The following is a 21,066-nucleotide window of genomic DNA, read 5'->3' as shown; positions in this document are numbered from 1 at the left end:
ATGTGAGTTATGTGGCTAATATCCAAAATACATAAAGAACTCAGTAACAAAAACCCCAAACAATCTGTTTAAAAACTGGCAGATTAAACATAAATCAACATTTCTCCAAAGAAGATGTGGAAATGGTCAAGAGACAGATGAAAAGATGCTCAACACTACTAAGCATCAGGGAAATGTAAATCAAAGCAAGATACTACCTTTCATCCGTTAGAATAGCTTGATGGAGGAGACAAGCGGGGCTGGTGAGGTTATGGTGAAAAAACAATCTTTATTCACGGTTGGTGGGAATGTAAACTGGTCCAACCACTATGGAGAATATGGAGGTTCCTTAAAAAGTTAAAACTAGATCCACCGTGTGACCCACTGTGTGTATGAGCTATGTCTTTCTTATCCATTCGTCCCTTGATGGCCGTCTTGGATTGTTTCCACATCTTAGCTATTGTGAATAGTGCTGCTGTAGACATGGGAGGGTACACGTCTTGTCAGAATCCTGTCCTCACTTCTCTGGGTACATACAGTATTATTCGACCACGAGCAAGACAGTCACTTCCTATCTGCAACATGAATGGACCCCGCGAACATTATGCTAAGCAAGGTAAGTCAAGCACAGTATGCTATCACTTATATGTGGAAATGTATGTGGAATTTAAAACTCTGAACTTAAAAAAAGTTATTTTACCTTGGTGGTTACCAAGGGTTTGGGACATAGGGGAGGTAAGAGCGATTGTGTTTAAAAGTACAGACTTGTAATGAGTATTAAATAAGACATAGAGATCTAATGCACAGTATAATGAATACAGACAATAATATTGTTAATTCTGTAATGTGGTAAATATCACTACAACAGCAATCATATTACAATATGTATCAGAGTTAACACTTTGTACACTTTACACTTAAACAATTTCACACAAAGTAATTCAATAACATTTTTTAATTCAAAAAACAAAGCAAAACAAATACAGCCAGTTACACAATGCTTATGAAAGAAAAAATTAACAAGCAAAACTAACATCACTGGATGGAGAAATACATAAAGCAAATGTGAAAATGAGAGGACTGAATATTAATAAAATAACATTCAAATGACTGTTCAATCTCTGCTTTTATCTCTACAATGTTTCTGACAGAATCGATTTGTATATGCTACAATTCTTAAGATGGCAATTTCTAAAACTAAAAGAATATCACAGTACACATGAAAATGGCATGTTAATTTCAGCACTTAATTCATACCTGCATAAATTAACTTTTGACCTGCTACAGGAAAGGCATCTTTACCCTTTTCGGATTCAATCTTCTCTTTCAGTGCTCTCACCTATGGGAAAAATTTTAAAATATTTGAAAAAAATCTAAACAAAGGAAAATCCAGAATCTGAACAAAGGATGCAATATAAAAAGTTTATACATATTATTGATTCCAAAAACTTAAAAGATCATGTCTTCATAATATTATGTAAAAAAATTCTATTGATAACCCATACTATTAGATATGGTTAAGTATAAACTGTTTTACCATCTGTTACACAGATTTTTTTTCCTTAAAAGACTGTCAGCTGACTTTAAAAATCTATTCAAAATAAATGTTTCAAAAGCAGAAACTATGATTCTCATTATAAAGTTTATGGGTTTATTTCCCACAGAGTAGGAAAGTAAAGAAAAGCTCTCTAATCTAAAAGGTTTAAGAAATAAGGTGGTCTTGTCTACAATGATAAAAAGCAAGTTAAATGTGAATGTCAAAAGCAAATTATTTACCTTAAAAGTGGCTAATGTTTCATTATAATCACTTGAGGGAGCTTAATAAAGATCAATTAAAACAATTTCTGGTGTGGGTCTGGACATCAACATTTTGTAAAAGTTTCACAGCTGATTTCAAAGTCTGGCCAAGGTCGAGAGCCACTGTATTACTTAAATGATCTTGAACAAGTTGCTCAGTTTTTCTCAGCATCAGTCTCATCTATACAGAGGGACTGGAATGGATCATCTTTGTGGTTTCTGATCTCTAAAATTACACGACAACAGGTTCATCATGAAGTACTAAGACAACAAATGTAAATTATTTCCGAAGTAGGGTGGCATAGAAGTTAAAAAAAGAGACATCATAAAACTAAATTTCACTCACTGCCCAAGAATCAAGGGGGAAAATCTCATTTCTTTCAATTCCCAGAATACTTCTGAAAATTGTACAAGTTGATAGTTCTGAGCTTTACATGGAAAATTGTCATGGATACAAAAGGGAGGGCTCCTCCCCAAATCACACTGTTACTATTAATGTAGGTAGTAGCTGAAATCAAAACCCAGACCTTCTGACTCCAAGCTTTAGAGCGGCGCATTCTGCAAATGTCACATAAATCACCCTTGCTATCCTTACCATCTTCCTGAAGTGGGTCAGTAGCATCACTGCTATTCTGTTATTTCCCAAAGTGGAAACCCGTCACAAGAATCTCAACCACTAAATATATATATGAGTACGAGAGGGAAAGTAGGGCAAACAACAACAAAACACCCCTCCAATCACTTTATTACTAAATAACACTGCTTCAAAGAAACCAACACTGTGATTAAAGAATACTAAGAAATAACAATGAGAACTCTATATGCATTAATACCTATATGATGTGATTTAGAAAGTAATCACAGACTAACACTAAACATTTATTATTGAACGAAAATTAACAAACTAAGCATGTAATCACTGCAGATGGTGACTGCAGCCATGAAATTAAAAGACACTTACTCCCTGGAAGGAAAATTATGACCAACCTAGACAGCATCTTAAAGAGCAGAGACATTACTTTGCCAACAAAGGTCCATCTAGTCAAGGCTATGTTTTTCCAGTGGTCATGATGTGAGAGTTGGACTGTGAAGAAAGCTGAGCGCCGAAGAATTGATGCTTTTGAACTGTGGTGTTGGAGACGACTCTTGAGAGTCCCTTGGACTGCAAGGAGATCCAACCAGTCCATCCTAAAGGAGATCAGTCCTGGGTTTCATCGGAAGGACTGATGTTGAAGCTGAAACTCCAATACTCTGGCTACCTGATGCAAAGAGCTGACTCATTTGAAGAGACCCTGATGCTGGGAAAGATTGAGGGCAGGAGGAGAAGGGGATGACAGAGGATGAGATGGTTGGATGGCATCACCGACTCGATGGACATGGGTTTGGGTGGACTCCGGGAGATGGTGATGGACAGGGAGGCCTGGCGTGCTGCAATTCATGGGGTCGCAAAGAGTCGGACACCACTGAGCGACTGAACTGAACTGAAAAAGAAAAGCTCAACCTCATTAACTGCCAGAAGCACAAAGTTCAATGTCAGATTATCATTAATCCAATAATGGTCACACTGGAAAAGACTGTCTTGAATAATTTTTGGTGTTAAGTGTGAAGAGAAGGATATACTTTCAGAATGAGAGTATCGAATGATATAATGTTTTGTGGACAATATGCCAAAATGTCTCATTGGCAGAGGGTGTGTGGGAGGGTGTGTGTAGATTCAACCTGGCTATACCACTTTGGGTCATGCATCAAAGAAAACAGGAGAGCTAAACTTTGGAACCAGGTTCACTGACCCGTCCAAGCTTCTGGCCTTATTCCTTTACCTCAACCCAATGATCTTCACTTCCAATCCATTTAAGTCATCTACTCACAGCCATTCAGAACACAGGTTGAATCTCATCATCCCCAAAATGCTCTTCAAAATTATGGTAACAGTGCTGATCTCTTCCCATCAACTCTCTCAGTAACTGTTCACCACACCTGGTCTTGCATTCCATTCCAACTCTGGTCCCCTGAGCCTCTCCTTTTGTTCCAGCTCTGTTCAGCTTAGACAATAATGCCACTGCTTCTGTCACCTCCTAACACCACACGCTTGTCTTCCTACTGCTCCTGCCAGGCAAATTTCCACATATGGAGCAACACAACTGAATTTTCCAGTACTCAAAACTGACACCAACCACTCTGTGGTGTCATACTCTTCTACGTTACTTAGCTAACAAATTTCACCTGTAATACCTAACCAGCTACCTAGCCACATTCACAGTCTTCTAAATGTTACTCAAGAAGAGGAAAGACATTCCCAATCTTTCTGTTCCCCTGGTTAGCCCTCTCTTCCATCCTCCACGACATTGCTGTTTCAAATCTGTACTCTCCTCTAAATTTGATTCCCAACACTTGCCCCCTCCACACAGATGACTACTTTCCACTTCATTCAAGACACAGACAACACTGCAGGAGCTCACACTCCCAACTTGCTGTTTCCAAACTGACACATGGGGTTTTTTTGCATCCAGATTCACCTAATCTCCGTTTCTTCTCTACTACATGAAAGGTATCCCTCTCTTCAAATCTAATTCCTGTTGTCCCTCCAGTACCTTGCTGAATTCGTTATATTTCCTATCCCCTCATCCACTTTTATTTTCAACCTCTCCCTCAAAGCCAGTTCACTTACATTCACATCTACACAGACCTAATTCTCTATCATCTTAAAAAACCCCCTCCCCCAATCTGTCCCCTGCTAGTTACACTCTCCTCCCTTTAGTCTCAAGCAATTTTCAAAAAAGTTAACTACACATTGCTTTTACTTACTCACAACTGCATACTTCTTACTCAAGAGTGCAATACAATGCAGATAAACTGAAGCATGGACTTTGGTCTCACTTTGCTGTGTATTTTCTGCAGCAGCGCTACTCCTACAATGACAGTAAGGTGGCCTCCCCAGTACCCCTGAATTTAGCAGCATCAGCCCCCGACGCGTCTTAATCCTTCTCCATAGTATTTCTTGACCTCTCTGTCACGGCTGACAGCACTGACCCACTTCTCCCTTTCACACTGTCTTACTTTGGATTCCGTAACACTGAACTGCTCCAGGTCTCCTCCTACCTCTGCTCCCTCCCTTCTGAAACCCCCTCCTGGCCCAGACCTTTAAGGGTTACTCAAGGCCATGCTTTTGACTGAATTTTCTTTTACACACTCTTCCAGGATAATCTATCTCATCTACTTCTAGTTTTAAGAACCAACTGGATGTCACCTGTATCTCTAGCCCAGTTCTCCCTTGACCTTCAGTTTTACATATCCAACTCTACTAGAAACCTTCACCGGATATCCCATAGGCATTTGAACCAGAATGTTATTTGCTGAAGGATGGTTTCTAGACTACTTTAAGTCTTCTCTAACCCAATCAAGCTGAGCACCATTTTGAAACAGCTTATACTTCAGAAAAGCCTTCTTTTCAGTTGTTGTGAAGTAGGAAAAGGTAGCAACTCTTGCACGTGGCTTCTCCGGGAAAGGTTATGTCCAGCAGCCAATGTAGTTACAACTCCTTTAACACAGTCAACAAGAGTCCAAAATGCAGTACTTGAGTGCAACCTCAAAAATGACAGAGTGATCTTTGTTCATTTCCAAGGCAAACTATTCAGTATCACAGTAATCCAAGTCTACGACCCAACCCCTAATGCTGAAGAAGCAGAAGTGGAACGGTTCTATGAAGACCTACAAGACCTTCCAGAACTAACACCAAAAAAAGGTGTCCTTTTCATCACAGGGGACTGGAATGCGAAGTAGGAAGTCAAGAGATACCCAGAGTAACAGCAAGTTTGGCACTGGGGCACAAAATGAAGCAGGGCAAAGGCTAACAGAGTTTTGCCCAGACAACACAGTGGTCATAGAAAACACCCTCTTCCAACAACACAAGAGATGACTCTACACATGGACATCACCAGATGGTCAATGTCGAAACCAGATGGATTATATTCCTTGCAACTGAAGATGGAAAAGCTCTATACAGTCAGCAAAAACAAGATCAGGAGCCGACTGTGCCTCAGATCATGAACTCCTTATTGCAAAATTCAGACTTAGATTGAAGAAAGTAGGGAAAACCACTAGACCGTTCAGGTATAACCTAAATTAATTTTCTTACGATTATACAGTTGAAGTGACAGATTCAAGGGATTAGATGTGATAGACAGGGTGCCTGAAGAACTGTGGACGGAGGGAGGTTCGCAACATTGTATAGGAGACTGTGATTAAAACCATCCCCAAGTAAAAGAAATTCAAAAAGCAAAATGTCTAAGGAGAGCTTACAAATAGCTGAGAGAAGAAGAAAAGCGAAAGACAAAAGAGAAAAGGAAAGATATATCCATCTGAATGCAGAGTTCTAAAGAACAGCAAGGAGAGATAAGAAAACCTTCTGCAGTGGTCAATGAAAAGAAATAGAGAACAGAATGGGAGAGACTTGAGAACTCTTCAAGAAAATTAGAGATACCAAGGGAACATTTCATGCAAAGATGGGCTCAATAAAGGACAGAAATGGTATGGACCTAACAGAAGCAGAAGATACTAATAAGAGGTGCCAAGAATACACAGAAGAACTATACAAAAAAATCATAGTGACCCAGATAATCACGATGGTGTGATCACTGACCTAGAGCCAGATACCCTGGAATGCAAAGTCATGTGGGCCTTAGGAAGCATCATTATGAACAAAGTTCATTATTATGAACAAAGTGGAGGTGATGGAATTCCAGTTGAGCTATTTCAAATCCTAAAAGATGATATTGTGAAAGTGCTGCACTCAATATGTCAGCAAATGTGGAAAACTCAGCAGTGGCCACAGGACTGGAAAAGGTCAGTTTTCATTCCAATCCCAAAGAAAGGCAATGCCAAAGAATGCTCAAACTACTGCACAACTGCACTCATCTCACACGCTAGCAAAGTTATGCTCAAAATTCTCCAAGCCAGGCTTCAACAGTCCATGAACCATGAACTTCCAGATATTCAAGCTGGATTTAGAAAAGGCAGAGGAACCAGAGATCAAATTGCCAACATATATCAGATCATAGAAAAAGCAAAAGAATTCCAGAAAAACATCTACTTCTGCTTCACTGACTACACTAAAGCCTTTGACTGTGTGGATCACAACAAAATGTGGAAAATTCTTCAAGAGATGGGAATACCAGACCACCTGACCTGCCTCCTGAGAAATCTGTACACAGGTCAAGCAGCAACAGTTAGAACTGGACAGGCAACAACAGACTGGTTCCAAACAGGAAAAGAAGTACGGCAAGGCTGTATATTGTCACTCTGCTTATTTAACTGATATGCAGAGTACGTTTTACAAAATGTTGGGTTGGATGAAGTACAAGCTGGAATCAAGATTGTCAGGAGAAATATCAATAACCTCAGATACGCAGGCTATACCACTCTTATGGCAGAAAGTGAAGAGGAAATAAACAGCCTCTTGATGAAAGTGAAAGAGGAAGAGCGAAAAAGCTGGCTTCCGTGCAGTTCAGATCAGTTCAGTCGCTCAGTCGTGTCCGACTCTTTGCGACCCCATGAATTGCAGCACGCCAGGCCTCCCTGTCCATCACCATCTCCTGGAATTCACTCAGACTCATGTCCATCGAGTCCGTGATGCCATCCAGCCATCTCATCCTAGGTCGTCCCCTTCTCCTCCTGCCCCCGAAAGTCAACATTCAAAAAATTAAGATCATGGCATCCAGTTCCATCACTTCATGGCAAATAGATGTGGAGACAATGGGAACAGTGAGAGACTGTATTGTCTTGGGCTCCAAAATCACTGCAGATGGTGACTACAGCCATGAAATTAATAGACACTTGCTTCTTGAAAGAAACGCTATGATCAACCTAGACAGAATATTAAAAAGCAGAGACATTACTTTGCCAGCAAAGGTCCATCTAGTCAAAGCTATGGTTTTTCCAACAGTCACATATGAATGTGAAAGTTGGACCATAAAGAAAGCTGAGTGCCGAAGAATTGATGCTTTTGAACTGTGGTGTTGGAAAAAGACTCTTGAGAGTCCCCTGGACTGCAAAGAGAGCAAACCAGTCCATCCTAAAAGAAGGCAGTCCTGAATATTCATTGGAAGGAATGATGCTGAAATTGAAGCTCCAATACTTTGGCCACCTGATGCAAAGAACTGACTCACTGGGAAAGACCCTGATGCTGGGAAAGACTGAAGACAGGAGAAAGGGACGACAGAGGATGAGATGGTTGGATGGCATCACCGACTCGATGGACATGAATCTGAGCAAGCTCTGGGAGTTAGTGAAGGACAGGAAAGCCTGGCATGCTGCAGTCCATGGGGTCATAAAGAGTAAAACATGACTGAACGACTGAACTGAACTGTGCTGAGCCCCGTGTCAATGCTTCCAATAAGTTGTCTCAAAAGGATGGGCCTAATACTAAGCACTACGATCAGAGTAAACAAGTTTCTCCTGGTTGAAGCAGGGATATGGAACTATACTTTCATTTTGCTGCTTATTTCCCCCTAGATAAAGGATGGTAGTTTATCACTGATTAGAGACAGAATATGGTTAAGACTCAAGAAATCTATTTTTTTTTCTTAGCCACATACTTCTCTTTTATGAAGTTGTACATTTTGAAAGAAAAACATACTCAACACCTTCTACTAAATATAGCTAACATCGCTTTTTTTACCCAAAAGGGAGACAATCGTAATAGTTTATTGAAAAAAGCCAACGCAAAAGCAGATCAGTTATCCTTTTCATCCCATTCTGTTCTGAGGTAGTTGTCTCTCACTTCTCCAATATTCCTTACATTAAATCCAGTAGTTCCAACTTATCATCTAACTACTTTCCAATGTGAAGACTATATTGTATCCCATGACACTATCTTAGTTCAGGCCAACCACCATTAAACGTAGTTATTTCCACGAATTTAAGTTGTATGTTTCAGATATAAAAGTAATGTCTTTTAAATCTTATCTCCATAGTACTATGATGTTTTGCAAGTCAGTCTTCCTACACATCACTTAGTTCATGGGTGCTAATACTTACCATGTGTCAGGCAGTGTACAAAGAGCCTCACAACATTTAACTCATTTACTCTGTGTTAGTTCTCTATTTGAATCCTGGCTGGTTATTCAGACAGACTTAGTATTTGAAAACAACAAATACTGCTGAGATTTGTGAACACTGATGCAGGCATTTTTGAGGCAATCTGCCATCCTTTGACCCAAAAATTTCACGTCTAAGAATCAATACTAAAGGGATGTTCACATAAATACTTCAAAGATACATGAACAAAATATGTGTAGCACACTACTTATTATAATACTGCAAACAACCCTAAATATCCATCAATGATGAAATGGTAAAACACATTATCGCTCATGCATACAGCTGTATAGTTATACAATATAGTAAGAACACTGACTATATAAAGAAATTCACAGAACGCACGTACATTAAAATGACTGGAAGAAATATTTACAATTATCTTTAAGGACAAAAGCAATGGATTTTTAAATACACGGTGTTGTTTTTATGTATTATATGCACACATTTTTCTAGGGGGGCGGGGGGGAAGACAAGCAGCATATACAGAATTCAACAGTGGTTACTTAGACCAGGGACCTAAAGCCTTTTGCTCTTACTTTATACACTTTACTTACCATACAAGTCTCGATTGTTTTTAGTAATGAGGGGAAATTTAAATAGTTTAAAAGAAAAAACACCTTGTGGTACCCTCGTCCAACCATTACTAATATTACACAAGAATACACTGCAATTTATGAGATCTCACTAAAGCAGAAAATTCTGGATAGTAGTTTGAACACTACATAGCTTAGCAAATTAAAAAATTAGTAACAGCAAATAAGTTTTAGCCATTAACCATTATGTATGTGTTAGTCACTCAGTCGAGTCTGACTCTTTGCAACCCCATGAACTGTAGCCTGTCAAGCTCCTCTGTCCATGAATTTTCCGAAAAGAGTATTGGAATGAGTCGCCATTCCCTTCTCCAGGGTATCTTCCCAATCCAGAGATTGAACCTGGGTCTCCCACATTGCAGGCAGATTCTTAACCATCTGAGCCACCAGGGAAGCCCCCATTAGCAAAAGGAAACAGAGACCTAAAGCAAAATATGTTTACAAAAGGATTTCATACATTTACACTATGGGCAAAACTTTTTCCTTTTTGGTTCCTTGGGCAGTATCCTTTCATTTGAGAAACTAGTGCAGGCACCAAAGAGTATTTCCTGGATCTTTCCCACAGAGCAGGTTTCAGGTAATTCTAAGCACAGAACTGATTATGAAGATGTCAGCTGCCATTAATGCAACAGGAAAAATCTTCCCCCTGGACCAAAGGAATGAAAAAATGTGGCACAATCTTTTTTTTTTTTAACTGAAAAAATAATTCAGATTACAGTATTAACAATGTGCGGATAACAGTAAACAAAGGCAGTAACCCTCATTCTCAAATTAGGGTTACGATCTAGAAGTCACTATTTTAAGTATAATTCTAAATTATAATCCTTTCTCCCCCAACAGAATGATGATTTTCCCCCAACTATGATGATTAAGCTCCTAAAGCCAAAGTACTCAAAGTGTTAGTCGCTCAGTTGTGTTCAACTCTATAACCGGGAGTTCTTGAATTGCAGCCCTCCAGGCTCCTCTGTCCATGGAATTCTCCAGGCAAGAATACTGGAGTGGGCAGCCATTCCCTTCTCCAGGGAAATCTTCCCAGTCTGAGTCTCCAGCATTGCAGGCAGACTTTTTACTGTCTGAGCCATCAGGGAAGCCCCTGGTAACCAACAGCAGCTACTAATTTCTTTCTTTTTTTTTTTGTAAATAAAAAAAAAGTCTCTCTATTTATGCCAGTTTAATCTATTCTACAATATTATGAATACATTCCTAACAGTATGGTCTCATCAAGATCAAAACAGACACAGACTTTGAAGACAGTAAAGCAGAAACTCCCAAGTTACCTGTAAATTTTAAAGTTTCTATACAGGCAGAGAACGGATCTAATACACTACAGAAAAAGCCACCCACCTAATACAACCGGACATGCAGAGGGCAGGACAGAGGGAGAAACAACAACTGCTATCCACCTGCTCAAGCATCGAGGACCTAGTCACACATACTAGTCATTTGTAGCTGGTCTACTTCCTCTGCTGGAATAGGTATACATAACGTTAAAGGGTTTATAAAGTTCATTCCACTATAAAATTAGCTGTCAGAGAGCCAAATACAAGGAATGCATTTATCCAAACTTACAGGGAACAGACATGTGGTGTCCTTCAGCAGGATTCACTGTTCTATACCAAGTTTAAATTTATCACATTTCTTTCCAAAAGCAACAGAAATTTTATATACTGTCTATCAAATAATCTCAATTTCCAAGCCTAAAATGGCAGAATACTGCTCTCAACACTGAAGTTGCTTACTACATCAAGCTGAGAAAATAAAGATATCTCACACAAACCATGTTCAAAAAGGACAGTGGAAAAAAACACTGATCACAGTGAATGGAAAACTGATAAAGACAGGATTTGTTTTTTAAAAAATTGCATAGATTTCTGATTTCACAATTTACCCAAATTTTCAGATCCATGATCTCATCTGATTTTTCACACCAACTCTATGAGGAAGGCAGGTAAATTACTATTACTCCCATTTTACCCATGAGAAAACAGATATAAGTACTATACCACACTCAAAAATACAAGGCAACTACAAAGTGGTAAAAAGCTCTCCTCTATCTTAGGAACGGTATGATGTATTTGAAAGAGCAAGATGTTAAAAAGAAAAAAAGGGCAAACAGATTCAAGAGCTACTCTTGGGTTCTGCTGTAAGGAAGAGGGGGAAACGGGACAGCAGACAAATGTGGAGACAAGGGAGGGTTTTATTAAAACAAGGACATGGTTTAGAAAGCTCTAGAAATGGAAAAATCAATGATGAAGAAAAGGAGAACTGATGGAGTGATGTCCTTTATAAATGAGAGTTTAGGATGTTGTGGGAAAGTGAAGGAACTGGCCTTAGGTAGCACTATCCACAAAACAAAGCTATCTCCACAATAAAGAGAGGCTGTCGGGTAGAGAACTCTGCTAGGATCTTGAGTAAGTTCTGTCCTGACAGTTTCTGTGTTCTCAATAAAATCTCAGATCTAGGGTCATCAACTGAAAATAAAGAGTGGAGATGACATGAAATGTGCCTATGACACCAGAAAAATGAATTGACTAGTAAAATGTGCGACTGCCAGTACGAAGGGCTTGACGATAATTATTGTTCAGGAATTTGAGACAAGGAGCCCACGTGTCCAGTTTCCAGTAGCACGGGGCAAGCACGAGCACAGACTTAATCATATCTGGGGTTTTTCAAACAAGAACAACGGAGTGAGAGTGGGGCCGTGCTGTTAAGCACTGTCACCAAGCATACCGTGTATTATCTCAGACCCACACAAGCTTCAAACAATCCTGAGACGTCAGTATTTCTGTGGCTGTACTCTCAACTTTACTGATGAGGAAACAGGCACAAAACTGGGTAACTTGCCAAAGATCACATCACATGGCAAGTGCTATGGCCAGGATTGAAAGCTAGGCAGCCTGGCTCAAGAGACATGCTACACCTGACCCTTGCAAGGGAGTCATTAAAACCACTGGCTCTATTTTAGCTGGGCAAAAGTGGAAGCCCAGAGGGGAGAGCCAGAGAAAAGCAGTATGGATCAAATGGACTGTAAGTCTCATAAGAACTGGAAACAGAGGAAAGTTAAAGTGAGGTACCAAAAACAGATAACTGTGGACAAGAGGAAGAGCTCCAGTTACTTGCTGTGATAAGAGCTAGTTACCACTCCTGGGTCTGAATAAATGAGTTAAGTAGAAGGAAAGCTCACTAGATGTGCAATTAATGAATGGAGATCAGACTGTGGGCAAGACTATCATTCGAAGACAGTGAAACTACCAAGGCCATTGACTGTGACCCCAGGCAAGTTACTAATCATGCTGGTCTCCAAATTTTCTTTTTAAAACACACATCATTACATATTTTTCACAATTCTGGTTTGGTTTTTTTTTTAAACAATGCCCACCACAAGCTATGACACTCAGAATTACTGTGATTGTTTTCACATGTCTCCCATGCATTCCTCAATTCACTGAAACCTAACTTCTGGCCCCACCACTTCAAGCAGACTACTCACCCGGTAGTCACTTATGACCTCCAAGTTGCCAAAACCAGAAGTCATGTTCCTTGTTTTCATCTTACTTTTTTGCAAGTAGCAGATACACTTGACCCTCTCCTTGTCTTTGAAACTTTTCTCTTCTCTTGGATTCTTCCTTCTTCAAAAGCTGCTCCTTGACTGCCTGAACTTTTCACTACTCAGTCTTCACATGGTATATACAATACCCCAGGTTTCAGCCCTAAGCCCCATTCCTTTCCATTCTCACCAAAGTTCCTCAATTCTAGTAGCATATAAGGGATAATTTAGGCACTTGGGCTCAATTTCATCAAGAACGGGCACTGAAAAAGGTTGAGGCAAGATGATCTCATCCATTCCCATGGACTGAGGTCAAACATACATGTGGCTTGTCACGTCTCTGCTGCTGTTGCTAAGTCGCTTCAGTCACATCTGACTCTGTGCGAGCCCACAGACGGCAGCCCACCAGGCTCCCCCGTCCCTGGGATTCTCCAGGCAAGAACACTGGAGTGGGTTGCCATTTCCTTCTCCAATGCATGAAAGTGAAAAGGGAAAGTGAAGTTGCTCAGTCGTGTCCGACTCTTAGCGACCCCATGGACTGCAGCCTACCAGGCTCCTCCGTCCACGGGATTTTCCAGGCAACAGTACTGGAGTGGGTTGCCATTGCCTTCTCCGTGTCATGTCTCTAACCCCAGGCAAATTTCCCTCTGGAGTTGAAATTCATAGCAAATCTTGCCATTTCCACTTGAAAGTTTAGTAGGCGTCTTAAATGTAAGTCTTTGAGTTCCCACCCCAATCCCTAAACCTGCTCCTCTCCCAACCCTCTATGTGTCAGCAAAGAACATGGTGTTCACACAAGTTATACAACTAAAACCTATACTTAATCTTTGATTTCTCAGCTTCCCTCACTACAACCCATCATCAGCTCTACCCTTCCAACCATATCACAAATCCCTTCAACTCCAATCTCTACTCTTACTTCCCTGGTCAAAACTTCAACTCCTGAAACTTTGTGCAAGCCTCACTGCTCTTCGTACTATCTGTTCTCCAGACAGCAAAGCAACCTTTCCAAATCATAAAAGAAATATTTTTTCTGCTCTGCTTAAAAGCCCCCAAAGGCTTCCTATTTTACAATGAAAATCTCCAGCTTATTACAAAGCCCTACAGGCCCTGGCCTCTTGCCTAACTCTAATCCCTCACCTCTCTTTCCCCTCACCTACTAGAACAACAAAACAGGCCTTTTTTGATTCCCACCTACTTTTTGATTCCCTCACCTACAAAACAGGCCTTTTTTAATTCCCAAAGCACACCCCTGAAAGTCTTTCCCTAAAGAAAACACTCTCCCCATCTCTGAGCGCTTATTATTCAGATCTCAGTTTAAATGTCACCTTATTTAGAAAGGGCTTCTGTGACCAGTCAATTTAAAAGTAGCCACCTAGTCATGCACTATCACATTACCTCACCCTATTTCAATTCTCTACATAACTCTTACCATTATCTGGTTTTGAAAACTTGTTTTTCAACTGATTTATCCCACTATAACGTACGCACCATGACAGCAGGACCTGACATTTTTAGTTAGTATTCAACCAATATTAAACAAATTAACATGCAAAGATTGAGGGATCACTGACTTGGCAATTCATCAAAAAATGTATTTAGTTCATTCAAAAGATCTTTACCAAATTCTTGTTGCTGTTGTTTAGTCTCTAAGTCATACCTGACTCTTTGCAACTCAATGGACTGTAGGCTCCTCTGTCCATGGGATTTCCCCAGGCAAGGATACTGAAAGGGGTTGCCATTTCCTTCTCCAGGGGATCTTCCCGACCCAGGGATCGAATCCACATCAGCTTCACTGGCAGATGGATTCTCCACCACTAAGCCACCGGGAAAGCTCCCTTAAATGCTTCCTGTGTGCTAAGCACAGAGACAGCAAAGGTCCGATTCAAGCCTGCCAGGTTCCCCAGGTACTTCCAGTATTGTTTTACCAAAATACCTTAGTTTCACCTCTGTGATATAGCATTTTAATACGTTAACTACTTAAAGGTTTTAATAATCTAGGAAACTTTCATAATAAGGCACCAACTCCAGCACAACTCTATTATAATACAATCAGTCATGATGGGAACAATGTGCTAAAAAATGATAGCTAGTAAATCCTATATACAAAACTAGTACTCAAGCAGTATTTTGCAGCACAAATGTATCACAAAGTGAGATAAGTCTTTGCAGATTACTGTACAGAACATCAAATACACTGTCTATACTAATTAAAACTACTGTACTTTAGCAACTGTCTTATCAAAAACTTCCAACGTATACACTTTGCTTTGTTGTGACTTATGTAGTATTTCAGCTTGTGCATTTAATGTCTCACCTCCAACTTACTGTTGTTTTTCCCCCAGTTATTTTATAAGAGGGGATGAATTATTATTGTAATAACAATAAAGACTTTTGTAATGGTTAACACTAAACGCAGTGCAAGGTAACGGTCAAGTAAATGGTACAAAATGGCAATGTTAAGAAAGTTTCCCTGGTTTAAGAAAAAAAAGGCAGGGGAGGACTTTCAACATTCAAAAACTAAAGCAAATATGAACATCTTAAAAACAGATCCTCCTGCTTTTTCTACTGTGTCCGTCTCCTACGCTATAGCCACCGACTGAGCTAAGACTATGTAATTACGTCTCCCCAAAAGCCCCAGACCATGTCTCCTGTGTCCCTGCATTCCTCTGGTTCTGCCAGTCAAAGCTTACTGAACATTTACTTGTTGAGCAAATGAATCACTCCCATGATTCTTCTTATCTCTTGGTCCTCTTTCACTCATTTTTGCTCCTACTCCTCTCAAGCTCACAAGAGTTTCTACACCAGCCATTTCAAGTTACTTAAGTAATTTAAGGTTCCTTAGTTACTTCTAGGTAAAAAAATCAAACCTCTGAGTGGCCAACATAGAGGTTTCAGAGACCAAAATCTGTTCATTTTATGTGAATCTCCCTAAAAGTCTCACTAAAATCCCATTTTTTCCCCTTTATTTTAGATTTATTTTCCTAATATCCTTGGCTATCTAGTTTTCACAAACAGGATACTTACAGTCTGCCGATAATTATATAATTTTCATTGCTTCTTTTCTCACTGGAATGCTCTCAAATACAGTATTAAAAATAAACGTTAATTTAAAAATCACTATAAAGATGCAATTAAAATAGCTCTAATGTTTTCCCCATTTCTGAAATTTAAGTCCATTAAAGTAAAAACCCACAAGTCATTTTAAAGTAAATGTTCCAGAATATCCTGATTAAATGTTTTCATTTCTTGTCCCAGACTAACAATGTTAGGTTTTACATTTATATAAACAGCAGCACAATTATACTTGGACAAACAGCAACAAAAAACTGAAGAAGCAACTCTGTAACTAAGCTTTCTGAAAATCTACCTCCAGAAGTATATAATTCATATAAATAAACTGGAAAATAGCAACATAGCTAATTATCTATACAAACACAAATAGTAACATAGCTAATTATCTATACAAACACAATATTGGCTCTAAGATAATGAATGCGTAAAATGCCTAAAGAGCCACACAAATCTAGTAGAACATAAATATTTCAGTGGAGCTGTAGAAAGTCACTGCATATCTTCAATAAACCCAGAAATATAAAACACACACACACACAAACCCCAAACTTTTAGGTTTCAATAATTCTGGAACCAATTGTGAATACCAGTTGGTTAAGTTCCTGCAGCACCAACATTACAAAAAACTAAAGTCAATAGCTATTTTATGGAAAATTTTGGCTGAAAACATTACACAGCTGCATTTTCACTTCCATCCTTTAACTTATAAGTACAAAATAAGCAGTAATATTCAGTAATAGCAATCCACAGGTGTTGTCAATTTTGAGGGCAGTGAATTTCTCATTGAAGCTTGGTATCTCTCGCACCTTTTAAGAATTTATCATGTAGCATATTTACACATACAATTAAGTGCCTTGAACTAAAACCATTTTGTGCCACAATTTCAAAAAGCTTGGGAACTACATTTTTAAAACGAAAATTCAAGATGTAGAAAACTTCCTCACTCAAAGGTACCCATTGATTAGTAATGGATTCCATTTACTGACCACCAATTAAATACTATTTAATCTTCACATCTTTGTAAAACAGGTACATAGCAAATTAAGTTAGAGCCAAAAATGGGAGCTCAGGTTTATTTAATTAACCAACACCAAGTAGTCCTGTATGGATGTGAGAGTTGGACTATAAAGAAAGCTGAGCCCAGAAGAATTGATGCTTTTGAAGTGTGGTGTTGGAGAAGATTCTTTAGAGTCCCTTGGACTGCAAGGAGATCCAACCAGTCCATCCTAAAGGAAATGAGTGCTGAATATCAGTGGATGGACTGATGCTGAAGCTCAAACGCCAATACTTGGCCACCTGAAGTGAAGAAATGACTCAATGGAAAAGACCCTGATGCTGGGAAAGATTGAAGGCAGGAGGAGAAGGGGACAACAGAGGATGAGCTGGTTGGATGGCATCACCGACTCAACGGACATGAGTTTAAATAAGTATGCTCCGGACAGGGAGGCCTGGCACGCTGCGGTCCACAGGGTCGCAAAGAGTAGGAAACGACTAAGCGACTGAACTGAAGATTCCCGACATCCACCAAAACTGAATCAATTATTTTGAAAAATACAGACGGGCAGAAAGTTGCTGCTGTAAATACAGCACTGTGACAACCTCAAAGGTGTACAGACTCAAACTTCCAGAACACAAGAAGTAAGTTTACACTGAATGGCAATTTTTAGATCTTGGCGTAAAGTTGTACTGATTTCAACACAGTGGCTTTTTGCAGTCACAAATACAGAGGATGACATGAGAATTTAACAGGTGAAGTTAGAGTCGTTCAAGAGTTTACAGAAGAGATTGAGTTTTTATTTTCTTTATTTCTCCTCTGAAAGGCTATTGTTTGGGGGTTGGGTGCAGACTTCCGATCCTACAATTTCAAGGCTTCTAACACAGGGAACTTGGTAATCTGGAGTTAAGTTTGCGCCTGGATTTATTGGAAGGGCTCTAATGCAACAACCTTCACCACCAAAAAGGCCTCAAAGTGCAATCTACGTATGGGTGTGGGCTGGGTGGCGGGAGAACTGCTGCGAAACGATTCAAGATTTATGCAAATAAAATGGTCACCAATTCTGCGGGGAAGAGGGCAAAAAGGCATTTTCACCACCCCTCGCACTCACACTCTGCGGCTGACGGAACCTGATACCCTTTTATTTAAGGCTCATTATCTCCAGTTACCACCTCCAAGACCTCAGCGCCTAACCAGGTCCACGCAGGGATAGTGGCGACGCCTACCTCTCCCTCCCTAACCTGTGCACCCACACCCCGGAGAGCAGCTCGACCGCCCAGGCCACCCTGACCTCCCCTCCCCCTCTGGCCCCTCCACCGAGAGCGCCCAGGCCGAGGCCTCCGGTGCCCCGCTAACGCGTGCTTCACGCCATATGCCACCCGGGCTTCGGTGTCCGACCACTGCTTCCCCGCACTCCTGCCACAAAGCCCACAGCCCACCCTGAAGGTCCAGTGGGCCGCACGCTGCCGGGTCCCTGGCCCTACCCGCGCCTGGAACCCGCAGGCCTCATAAGCGCCCGGGTCCCTAGACCCCCCGCTCGCCATGCCCTCTCGGGTGCACCGCGGCTCTACCCGCTCAGGCTGCGCTCGAAGCTGAGGTCGGGGCCCGGCACGCGGTCCCGCCGCGCCACCCCCAGCCCAGGCCCTCCCGGCCCCTCGCGCGGACCGCCCCCGCTCCGTGCCGGGCCCAGCGCGCCCCGCCGCACTCACCGTCTCGTCGGGGTCGATGTCGATCTTGAAGGTCTGCTGCTGGAGGGTCTTCAGGGTGACCAGCATGGTGCCGTCGCGCAGCTCGGCTGCCGGGCCTGCTCCGGGTGCTGGCCGCTGGGCGGGGTCTGTGGCCTGGCGGGGCCCCGGGGTCGCCCGCGCTCCTCGCGCACTCGGGAGGAAGGCGGTGGGGGTGGGGGCTTGTCACATTCGCCCTGCAGAGCGGCCTCTCCCCCAGCCCTGGCTCCCGGCCGCGCCGCTGCCTCCGCGACTGCGACCTTCCTCGCGAGCTCGGGCCGCCGTGCTTCCTCACGCGCCCGGTTACCAGCCACTGGGTCTGTAGGAAGCGCGAGGGGCTCTGCGAGAGCAGCAGAGAATCCGCTAGCTCACCACAGGCTGGTGGCCGCCATCATCGTGACTCGCCGAGACGCGCCCTCCCCCCACCACCCTAAAAACCTGGGGGGGATGGGGCCGGGACGGCGGAGCGCGCAGGCGTAGGGTGCGGCGAGGCTGTGCGCAGGCGCAGGCAAGAACTCCGCCCCGGAATTGGGGCGGGGCGGATTGCCGCTCTGGAATGTCGGCCGCCTGGATGGCGCGTGCGCAGGCGCAGTCAGTGGGTGTCTCGTGGGGGCGCTCCGGGCTTCCTCGTCGCGTCTGTTTCTGGGGCCTTCTCCCGCCCGCTGTCGCTCCGCCTACGTGCAGACTCCGCCCGGTTGCCTGAGTTGCGCAATCCGTACCCGGGGAAGCGCTACGTGGAGACAGGACAGAGTGGCTGGCGAGCCTTGGAACTGGGGAGCTAGAGGGCGGTAGGTCGGGGCGAGGTTTAAGTGAAAGGGTTGCGGGCAACCAGCGTAGTGGGCCAGCGCTTGCAGGGCGCTTGCTGTGTGGCTGAATCCTTGTGCTGGGATTCATTTACCCTGAGAACACTGACTTCAGCGCTAGACCACGTTAGTGGACCTTGCGCCTAAATATGAGATCAAATTATATCACTTCCCCAGGCAGATCTGTCCAATGGCACCTCATCTCATGAGTAAAAGTCAAAGTTCCTAGAGCTGGGTACACAGCCCCTACCTCTTACATCTTATTCTCTCGGCTTGCACTAGACGTTGGTGGTGGATGTTCAGCAAATGCTCTCAACCTGAGAGTCTACCTTCACCCTTGCTGTTTCCGCTTCGAGTCCACTTTTCCTCTATACCTGGGTGGCTCGACTTCTCAATTCCTTCCAATCTTTGCTCGGAGTCGCCTTCTCAGGGAGATCGACTCTGGATACCCGACTTAAAACAGCAACTTCCCTAGTTCCGTTACCCTGCTGTGTTTTCTATAGCACTTCAGTTCAGTCGCTCAGTCGTGTCCGACTCTCTGCGACCCCATGGACTGCAGCACGCCAGGCTTCCCTGTCCGTCACCAACTCCCGGAGCCTACTCAAACTCAAGTCTATCGGGTCGGTGATGCGATCCAACCATCTCATCCTCTGTCGTCCCATTAATACATATTTATTGGGTTTATCATCTTTCTCTCTTCAGTAAATCACAGGCAAGCTGCACAGAGACGAAGATTTTGTGTTGGGTGATGCACCCCTAGCACGAAGAAACATGCCTGGCGTGTAATGCAGGCACAGTAAATATTTTTGGAATCCATGAATGTGCGCTCGGTTTCTCATCAGTAAAATGGGAATAATAATAGCACTCAACTTCATTGATTATTGGAGGGGAGTGTTGAATAATGTATGTAAAATCTTTGTACCAGGAACGCACAGAGTTAGCAGCCCATAAGTAGATAGCTATTTGTAGTATGCCCATTTCAGATAAGAAAACTGAAGTAAAGAGATGATGAGTAAGGTACCTGGAGTCACCCTCCTGCAGGTCCAGAATCTGAATCCAAGCAGAATGACTCCAAAGTCCATGCTCCTAGGTGCGTGGCATTCATCTCTTAATTAGGTACCTTGCTGCACATTTAGGGGCTTCCCTGATAGCTCAGGGGGTAAAGAATCAGCCTGCAGTGCAGGAGACCAAGGTTCGATTCCTGGGTCGGGAAGATCCCCTGGAGAAGGGATAGGCTACCCACTCCATTATTCTTGGGCTTCCCTTCTGGCTCAGCTGGTAAAGAATCCGCCGACAATGCAGGAGCCTTGGGTTCGGCTGCACATTTAACTTAAAAGTAATTCAAATGCAAAGTTACAGTTAGGTCACTAGCTGTATGACTAATTGCAAATTACCCCCACTGTACCAGCATCCTCACTGATAAAATGTCACTGCTTGGTTTTCTGTGGATTCTAGGAGC

At 42.3% G+C, this 21,066-nt stretch overlaps 1 protein-coding gene across 1 annotated transcript in view; it reads right to left on the bottom strand.

The window, feature by feature from the left end:
* RAD23B (RAD23 homolog B, nucleotide excision repair protein) overlaps positions 1 to 19,270 on the bottom strand; it is a 43,399-nt gene extending 24,129 nt beyond the window's left edge. The window contains exons 1-2 of the mRNA XM_018052557.1: positions 18,790 to 19,270; positions 1,237 to 1,318 (exon numbers count right to left, since the gene is read on the bottom strand). Coding sequence (XP_017908046.1) covers positions 1,237 to 1,318; positions 18,790 to 18,855 — 148 coding nt within the window. The 5' untranslated portion in view covers positions 18,856 to 19,270. The remainder of the gene's footprint in view (positions 1 to 1,236; positions 1,319 to 18,789) is intronic.

This window comes from Capra hircus, chromosome 8, assembly GCF_001704415.2.
Source record: "Capra hircus breed San Clemente chromosome 8, ASM170441v1, whole genome shotgun sequence".
Classification (NCBI taxonomy): Eukaryota; Metazoa; Chordata; class Mammalia; order Artiodactyla; family Bovidae; genus Capra; species Capra hircus.
This window is presented reverse-complemented; position numbering and strand designations above follow the sequence as displayed.